This window comes from Amphibalanus amphitrite, unplaced genomic scaffold (assembly GCF_019059575.1).
Source record: "Amphibalanus amphitrite isolate SeventyFive unplaced genomic scaffold, NRLGWU_Aamphi_draft 000344F_arrow, whole genome shotgun sequence".
Classification (NCBI taxonomy): domain Eukaryota; kingdom Metazoa; phylum Arthropoda; class Thecostraca; order Balanomorpha; family Balanidae; genus Amphibalanus; species Amphibalanus amphitrite.
Genome location: NW_024881839.1, coordinates 508,543 through 518,366, shown reverse-complemented (window position 1 = coordinate 518,366; position 9,824 = coordinate 508,543). Strand labels below are relative to the sequence as shown.

The 9,824-nt window shown below is 50.0% G+C and overlaps 1 protein-coding gene across 1 annotated transcript; it reads right to left on the bottom strand.

The window, feature by feature from the left end:
* Nucleotides 1-206: 206 nt before the first annotated feature.
* On the bottom strand, nt 207-9,265 carry LOC122389134 (endochitinase-like). The gene is made up of 11 exons (XM_043380850.1): nt 9,180-9,265; nt 7,803-7,911; nt 7,311-7,501; nt 6,751-6,919; nt 3,226-3,332; nt 2,702-2,944; nt 2,228-2,422; nt 1,821-1,890; nt 1,415-1,632; nt 921-1,178; nt 207-692 (listed from the first exon to the last, which is right to left on the bottom strand). The coding sequence occupies exons 2-11, from the start codon at nt 7,891-7,893 to the stop codon at nt 438-440; spliced, it is 1,797 nt and encodes a 598-aa protein (XP_043236785.1). The 5' UTR covers nt 7,894-7,911; nt 9,180-9,265; the 3' UTR covers nt 207-437.
* Nucleotides 9,266-9,824: the final 559 nt, after the last annotated feature.

Sequence of the window (9,824 nt, the reverse complement as noted above, 5' to 3'; positions counted from 1 at the left end):
GTGGCGTCGACCCGTTTATCGTATTCCACGCCGGAGTAACGCCTCAAATTCCTGTGTACGAATTTATGTTCCTTTGTTGTTGGAGCCAACCATCGTGTTTTCACGCTATCGCTGCTGCAGCCGAAAGGAAAAAACGATTGTAACCAGTCCACACGGATGCATACTACGGACGCTGTTTAGGTGGAAGGGTAGGTACTACGCCGAGCTCTTTTCAACCACTATTTATTAGCCACTTCGGCAGCCTTTGTCGTACCTTCCGTATAATTTCTATCGCAGCCATCATTCGAAGCCTCCATACCATTCGAACACTACGGCACAACGAGTCGAAACGTCACAAACCCACTGGCAATTTGCACTTGGCACGATCGTTTAACGCACCCCAATAACACCACCGAAAATAGCCGTAGCCTGGCCGCAGAGACCACTAACTACCGCAACTACGCGTGACTGGGCACCACGTCCTGAGCGGGGGGAGCGTTCTGCGGGACCTTATTGGTCTGAACAGCAGCGGGAGCCGTCTTCGGGGCGGGCTTACTGGGCTTGGCGGCGGCGTCCGAGCCATCAGCGGCAGACGCGGCCTTTTTCAGAACGGGCTTGGCCTCGGCAGCGGCAGCAGCGGCCTTTTTGATCGAGTTCTTAGCCAGGGGCATGGGGAGCTGCGGCTTGGCGGCGATCTTCGAACCAGTGGGCGCCTGAAATCATACGGCAGGTCTGAGTGAAGGAACGGCGCACGAGAAAAAATCTACAAATCGGGAAATAATCGGTCTTTATAAAGCATATTTTCTCTTAAAGAAGGGCGTGCACAATGCAAAAGTACCGGGAATGAATGACTAATATTCGCTGATCAAATGGTGAAGCACTTATAAGGTGAACACTGAGTATGACGCCTAAAGCCAATTCATCTCCATACTCCCCCTGACCTTTTTATCCCCGGCGGCGACTGCGGCGGCGGCTGACGGCATGGTGCAGTTGGCGGGCGGCGCCGTGCCCGGCCATGTGCAGCTGCTGTGCGTCTCGTCCCAGATCAGGCCCGTCGGACACGTCTCCAGGTGGGCCTCGCCGTTGAAGCACCAGTAGTACTGGTCACAGCGCGGGGCCGGCAGGTACTCCCAGCCGCCCGAACAGTCGGCGTCCGGAGGCGGCGTCGGCTGCGTCGGCGCCGGCGGGTACCACGTTTGCTGACGACGGGAGGGTTAGGAAGGTCAGACGGGGGTCGAGGAATATAGAACGAAACAGCGGTAAGCCAACTGCCCTTGCGGTAAGCCATCCGCCGGCAGGCAGTCGTTGGGCTACGGGGGCATTGTAGCAGAGGTGTGCAGACAAGGGACGCGCCATACCTTGGTGGTGGGCGGCACGGTGGGAGCGGGGAAGGGAGGGGGCGGGGAGAGCAGAGCAGAGACGGAGCGAGCTTTACCTTGGTGGTGGGCGGCAGGGTGGGTGACGGCGGTACCACGTAGTCCTTCAGCTCCTCGTAAATGAGCCGCAGCATGGGATTGGCGCCGCGGCCGCACAGGTTGCGGAAGTCGTCCATGTCGGTGGCCCACACCATCCCGCCGCCAAACCCGTTCGCCTTGATGAAGTCCGTCTTGAACTTGAGGCTGTCCGGGTCCTCGTACCCGACCCACTGGTCATCTGAGGGAAATGGGCGCGGGGGGATCAGCGCTTCAAGGTGCGGGCGTGAATCTATGCTGATGGGAGTATGCTGACGAGCCGATGCGTTTTGTAACATGTTTTATTTATATCTAAAGATATTTTTTTTTGGCATCGTTTGCAAAATAACGATCGTTCAGGGTAAATCACAGGTTTTTCAAACTAGTTACCTTTGTAGGCGAACGGGCATTTGCCGATGTCGTCGTAATCCTGGTTCCAGCTGTCCAGCGTGGAGCAAATCTGGCAGCAAGAGCGGTGGTGATGTTATGCATGTTCTCACGCTATTTATAGGGCATCATTTTGACAAATGGTGGGGTAGGGTGACTTGGACTTCCTTCTGAAGTCGCTCCCCTTCCTTATTATATCCTTCGTCCACTATTGATTCGGAACCCATAAATCATTTAGTCTGCACGTATTCCCACACAGATCCCTTTTCCTCTATTCATAATTCACAGCACTACTAACCACAGCCCACATTCTCCCACGGTCTTCCTACAGGCACCCGGTCACCATCACCCTAATACATCCCTGGGTTACCCCTCCCCCGGTCAGAACACCCCTGGGTGCCCCCACATACCTCATAGTAGGCCAGCGAGCCGGTGGCGTTGGTGTAGGGTCCCGGGTTGCCGCCACCGACCCACTTTTTCACCCAGGCGCCCAGGTCGTGGTTGTTGGGGTCGCTGAGAGTGTAGGTGCGCCCGTAGGTGGCCAGGCCGACCAGGAGTTTACTCTGCGGGCAGCCGTGGCGCACCCACACCTGCATCGAATCCTCCTGGGGGTGAAAAGAGAGGGAGGGGTCAGCTCCAAAACGTAGGATGTGGGGAAGGGGGAGGTAGCTGTGCCAGGTCACACTTTCCGGCGATCGTGAAAAGTACAGAAAATACATCAGTAAGAACAAACTTGCGCCTAGCTGGGAGTGACAGACGGAAAGGCACATATGCAGCAGAATAGCAGTGTCGATGTTCACTCTTCCTTTCCGTAATACCCAGAGTCTATAGCCCTTTAGACGCCCCCTCCTCTCCCTTTTCCTCCTCCTCCTGCATGCACTCACAATATTGAGTTTCTCGTAGGCGTACTGATCCAGTCCGGGCCTCATATGGAGCGGCGTGTGCACGTCCGCGTATCCGACCCAATTGCCGCGCAAGTCGTACGTCATGGTGTGCACGGCGGTGACGACCGAGCACAGGGCCGGCACGTCGTACCCGTCGCCGATGCGGAACTCGGGCACTCCGACGGCCATCGTCAGCTCCCAGGAGGGGTCCTCGGCGTCGAACGCGGCGCGCGCCTCCTGCATCTGAGAGAGAGAGGGGTAGAGGGGATGGTCGACGAGCCTCGGTGGGAGGTGAAGGAGTCAAGACCTGCAGATGGGGGCGATTTATTCAGGTCCGAGTAAAAAAAACGTGAGTGACCCCGGCCCCGCGTATGCAAAGCAAGCTTATTAATACGATTGAAGAGATGGGTCTGCAGTAGGTCTAGGACCTAGAGCCGTGCACAGCCTTATTTCCTTCCACGTTCCTTCCATTTCCTTCCATGTTCAAAGCAGATGGACACTTGATGACCCGAGTGGATACTCACGAATGAGACGAAGTTGGCCTTGTCCGAGAACGATCCGCCTCGGTCGGAGGCGCCTGGGTACTCCCAGTCCACATCCAGGCCGTCAAAGTTGTACTCCTTGATGAACGCTGCCGATGGAAGGTGAACATGCTATGATTGCGCCGCCAAAGCATAATAATCAGAAATTTACAGGGTGTCCCATAAGTTCGTTCTCACATTATGTTTGCATGTGAAACAGAGTACATTGCGTTTTGGTATATTTATGACCCCTCAATGTGCTCCCCATTTAATAGGCAAACACATGAATACATGCTGCGGCATGCTAACCGGCATGTTTGGCTGCATAGCAGGCTTAAAGTTAACCCAGACTGACTTGACATGCGCCGTGAGCTCCTCGAGGCTGGAACAGCGCTACGCTTCGACGAGCCTCAACTTCAGCATAACCAACAAATTTTTATGAAATTTTGATCCGATGAGGTGCCTGGCATGTGATCTTGCCACAAACGCCTGTCACAGTCTCCTTGCACCGCTTTTAAGCTTTGCTTGACCTGTGCACTGATGCACCGTGTCTTGCCTGAAGATGGGCCTACGACCTCCCGGATGCCATTTTCTCCTCTATAAATGTGTTCATACTCGCGGTTCGAGTTCAGCTTGAGGGCTGAACTTCCTCCTAGATGTTCTTGGAAAAGCATTCTGCTTCCCAAAACTGTTTCTGGGTTGTCACTTGTAACTTGATCAACTCCAGAACGCCTATAAGTTATAACCCCACAACACAGTGACCCTGGCCTTTTGCATAGGAACATAACGGGACGAAATGAAGGCCTCCTCCTTCGCCCTTATGGGGTTGTTTTCGGGTTTGGACGGGTGTTTCATCTCGAACGTGGACTAGTTAGTCCAGATGACCTGGTTGATGTCATCAGCCCTCTAGTTTTGTTTAGCCTCAGGCATAACGAAACTCATGTTTAGCCATTTTAAGACGTTTTTGACTGTTTTGTGCCCTCCGGTAAGCAAAGCTTAAGTCACCTTGAGTTATGTACCCCGAAAGAACACTCTTAGACAGCTGGTAATCCATCCTGAAAAGTCTGTTTACCAACTTTCTAACCCTTTGACCTTTTTGATGGCCACTTTGGCGCCACACAGTTTTGGCCACTTGGCTTATTCCTGAGGGCTGGCTAGAAAGAGGATAAACTTGCAGTGATTGACTCCCAACAAATCATCGGCGTCACTTGCTGACTGTGCGTCCAGTTAGCGATGGATATTGGCTACAGACTGGTAGGCCTCAATCACCCTCAATCGTCACGAATGGTCACGTGCTGACTAAATACTGAGACGTACCCGTATCGGAGACCTCTATGTTGCGGCGTTAGCCGTCTCTGTAGGAAGCGGGCTCTCTAGCAAAAACTATTTTGTCTACAGAAATTAGCTACTGTGGAGCATATTTCTACCAGCCATGGCAACCATGTAAGCTCAGTTACGAACCAATGTCAACGTGCCTTTAAAGGAAATAGTTCACTTTCCTGAAATTAGTATTTTGCTATGGATTTATGTTTTTTATGCTCAAAATGATCAGAAAATAAAACAAAACGTTTTTGTAAAAAGGATTATTTTCTATATTTTAGTATAAGAAGAACTATATTCTATATGAAATAATGTTTGACGCGGAAGCTTATTACGCGTTGACCAATCATATTGCGTAGGACAAACCCATCGGCTGTAAGCAGCATTCTGATTGGCTGACGATGACGGGACTGCATTCCTCAGCAAGGCACGCATTCCTCTGCAAGGCACTCTTTTCGGAACGAAAAATGGAATATCTTCGTCTAGGGTGATCGTTGGGCCGTAAAAGCTTCTGATTTGTGCTAGTCTCAGCGCAAGCAACAAAACTGCTATTCCAGTTCCAAACCCCATGTTAAAAGTGAACTATTTCCTTTAAGCAAGAAAGCATAAAAACGTAAAATTTAGGTGAGAACGAACTTATGGGACACCCTGTATGTTGTGTCTAGGTTTTTATTTTGGATACATTCATGGTATCGTAACTACTTTATAATTTTACCCGAAGTTTTATTCGTTTATAGGGTGTTCACTAAAAATTGACACAAACTTTGGATGACTGCACAGCAAAAGCGAAGCAAGCTATTACGATGCAATTAAGCATAGATATAAAAGGAACATTTCTCATCATATAGAGCACACATATTTTATGCAAGTGACGAAAACAGTCGCGTTGGAGGTCATTTCAAATAAGGGCCACCGAACGACCATTGGCAGGCTTTCCCAAAATAGCACGTCAATGGGAGAGTTTGGCACGTACAAATACTTAATGAAAACTTAAAATGTCGAAATTAGTTACATACCGTACAGTGGAACGAAAGTTCTAAAGGGTGTGGGAGTCAGAAAAGCTGAAGTGGTGTAAATGTGAAGATATTAACCTAAGAAATGGTCGGGGCCCCGAAAATGCACGTGGAGGGGCTTTTTGACACCTCACGGCGCAATGCTGCTGATCAGTAAGGTATTGACTGTGCCTAAGCGAAGAAGATATATCACACCTGAGACTAGGCTGAGTTACAAACGGCGTAAATGATTTCTCGAAGCGACTGGGAACAACACAAGACCAGAGAAGTAAATATGCTATGGTCCAAAGGGGCCAAAAAATGCAGAAAAAAGTTAAACTATTTAAGGTAGAAAAATCATGTTTTTAGTTAAAGGGCGACAATTAACTAGACAATGGAGTGTTCTGTTGTGATGTGATCGATGATACAAGGGCTAACGTCCATTTAAGTGTCAGCATGCAAGCTAACGCTGGATGCCGTGGTGTATGTGTTATTTCAGAGAATATCATCAGTTCGACTTTATTCCTCCAGACTGGTCCTTTACAATATGATAATTTCTGAGCCAAGTGTATTATTAAGCACTAGAGGTTCATGCAGAACGACATATGTAAACAGAAGGTGATTTTCTGGTCCGACCTGGCGCCAGCACACTAACCAAGGGGCGCCTTGAGGGCCCCGGCCGATGTAAAAATTCCCATTGGAACGAGACCCGATAAGCCATTTTCCACGCCTGAAATTTAACAAATGAGTATCTAATGTGATTTGCCTAAGGCTATAACGTATGTTGGTGTCTTTCGATTTCATACAAAATATCAGCTCGTTGCTCATTACCACCATCAACTGGCCAACATCACGGTCCACTGGTGCCAGAGCTTGTGACAACACTTCCAAGGAAATGTTCAAAAAATGACATATAGGGATCAGGCAAATTTGTTGACGCTCTACGGCTTGCAGCAGATGCAATGTGCATTACAACAATGCCTAGTTTGTTTAAATCGGTACATTTTTACCGAAGATACAGCCTGCTAAACTTTGTCTCAATTTTTAGTGAACACCCAGTAGTGTTTCAATGCGGGCAATGCTGAGGAAAACGCAAGGTGTGCCCAATCAATAACTGCATAATTAGGTAAACGGTAAAAACGGATGCATTAACACAGAAAGGGACCTCGATAACCCATGCAAGACCAGCACTGCCAGAGCCGGTCATTGTCCGTACCGACGACGCTGGCGATGAACGACTTGCGCCGACTGGGGTCGGAGGTCATTTCGGAGTACTTTTTGCCGCCCTCTCCCCAGCCGCCCATGGCCACTGTGGTGACCAGGCCCGGGTAGCGCTGCTTCAGAGCCGTGAACCGGTGGAAGCCGCCGTCCGCGCCCTCGTCGTGCTGCGGGGAGATGGGAGGTCATTCTAGGTGGGGAGAGGAACTTAGTGAATCACAGCGCACACTGTAGCGCAGTTACGATAATTGAGATGACGATGAGAGCGGATGCAGCGGGTGACTGATTACGGATTCTAGAACGTCGTGGGAAGCTGGGAACCTATGCCAAAATTGCAGAACATCCCTAGACTTTGGTTTTCCTTTTGCCTTCTTTTTAACTGACCACAACCCTTTTTACCTTACAGGGCTCCAAATGTTTGATACCGTCAGCAGTAATTACACCGTCCCGTAAAACCCTCGTCAGACCACCGAGCTCGAGCAGCAGCGGACATCCCGTCACGGCGTTGTCTGAGCGGATCTGCCAGGTGACGTGCCCCGGGCGCAGCTGACCACCCACCTCCGGGTCGAGGATCAGCACCCCCCAGGTGACGTTGCTGACGCCGATGAACGAGTAGATGAGGTGGGTGCACAGGTCGGCAGGGATGTCCTCCACGTCGTAGCTGCCCAGCTCGGGCCGGCTGTACGCCCAGGCAGAGAAGTAGCACGTGCGCCGGCCGCGGCCCTCGTCCGCCGTGCGGATCGGCCATACTGGACACGAAAACAGACGGAGTTATTTGGAGGGTTAAGAAATTTGAAGGGAAAGACAGCAATGTTCTGAACTGTCAGAGAGATTTTGACTGTTTTAGTATCGGCAATGGAAGATACTAAGATCCCTAGTCGGCAAGTAGGCTGATATCATAAGTGTCTGAAAATAATGGTCTAGTAGATCTCGGTATGCGTATTATCTTCTTGTGTTTGCTGTGAATTAGCGGCATTATATTACGAGTAAAATCTTATAAGTGTAATAACAAAGCTACACCACATCTGAAAAGGATGCCGTCGCGCATACCTCCGAGCTCCTGCGGACTACCGCGGGGCTGGGCAGCCAGGGCCGCGGCCACCCCCACCACCAGCAGCAGCGCGCACCTCCACAGATACATGGCCAGGGTCGGGAGAGCCTGTGGTGATGCAAATATACAGTGGTGAGTAGTGCTAACGTACGGAGTATTTGTATAAGTCATCCTTTACCTGGAGCGATGCATGAAATCGTTTTTGAATTTGAGTGATAATTTAAGAATTTGAGCACAAGACAGCAGCATTTCAACGCATTTGGCGAATGACGAGCAAAAACGGTTCATTTACGACACAAAATGCTGCAAATAAAGCTGAAGAATATGCCAGAAGTCAGAACTGAAGCCAGTGCCGAAACATTCGAGTAATGAGCGACAATCAACAGAAAACAAACACTTAACCCGCGAGTTGCTGGGGGGGGGGGGGCGTTAAACGCCCCCACTTTTTTCGCCGGGCCATAGCATAAAAACGGCGCGCCGCAGGCGCGCCAATTTTTGAGTACCTGTAGGGAATTGATTGAAGTTTATTGTGACAAAGTTTCAAAAAAATCGGTCGGGAAATTTTTGAGATATCGAGGTTTTAGTGACGTCATGATTTCTGAGTTTTCGACCAAAAACGGCATATGTTCGAAAAATCATATAAAATCACAGCATAAACATACAGACATGCCGTAAACGCCATTAGACTGCCAATACCATGATCAATCAAATGGCTATCTTCGATTATTGATTATTGTTCCGCATTTTCCATAATCTTGAACTGAATCTTGGCAATTTTTCGTGACAACTTCACGACCATGATACATGAATTTATTAAATTGAACTTTTTGAGCCCAACACGTACACATATGATAAAATGAATGTCACCATCGTGTTCTACGCCCCAAATTACCTATAAAACATGTGTCACAGGCTGCGAATATCAGTTTTGATTTTCGGGGATATGTGCCTACCCGGTTGACCTGACCTTGACCCTGACCTATGCTTGACTGACCCCTACATGGAGCTGACACTCTTGTAGGCCTTATAAGATGGATTGTGCACCGTTTTGACAGAGTTTATGGCGAGAGGCGCCCATTGCGAAGTCCTGAAGTCCATGCTACTGAAAGCCCGATTTCAGGTGTTTGACCTGACCTTGACCCGACCTGTGACCTCAAAATTCAACTTTAAAGTACTCATCGGAAGCGTCTCGTCGCGCTCTTTCGTTTGCCGCCTCGTGCGTTTCGCTGCGCCTATTGGTTCTCGAGTTATCGGCTGGGGGCGTTTAACGCCCCCCCCCCAGCAAACGGTGGGTGGGGAAATACCCCAGCAACTGCCGGGTTAACGTCGACCCTTTTCCTGTTGACAGTTCTCTACGCGTCCGTGACCTCTCTTACCTGTGCGTGACCGGCTCAGTTGACCGTCTGAGGCCGCGCATCGTTATATAGACGGCGATACGGCAGCTCTCAGCCCGTATCAGCCGCGACCCGAGTGGTCAGATCTATCGAGATCCCCGATAACGCAGTGACCCCGGCCGGTAGCAAAGCTGGTGGAGGGTCACTTCACCGTACCACAGCCGACGCTCTCGACCACAAGTGGACGAAATCCACCCGGCGGCTGAAAGTCCACTGGTGTTGCACTCCGTACAAACGAACTGCAGCCTTTCTCGGGAGCTGTTGACAGTCGAGGGCACTGGCACTGGTGAGTGGTGACCCAGTGACCAGTGACACTTGGCGTTAAGGGATTATCTGGTTCACGGCCTTACTAATCAATACACAGATCCTACCCAGAAGCTTGCTCCAACGAGCCCAATAAATATATTTGATCTGTTCTGTTCAAGCGAAGGCATTTGGGAACGGAATAAGCGAGCGATATGCGTATGTTCCGCTACCCATGTCGACAAGTCAGCATCATCGGTAACTTTGGGGACAGGCCAAATGGCACGTGCTCGGTTGGAATGTCTCCATGTTCATACACCGTACACAATGACAAACGTAAGCCCTATTGTCTTTGTTACGGTACAATAGGAAGAAAAAATAAAC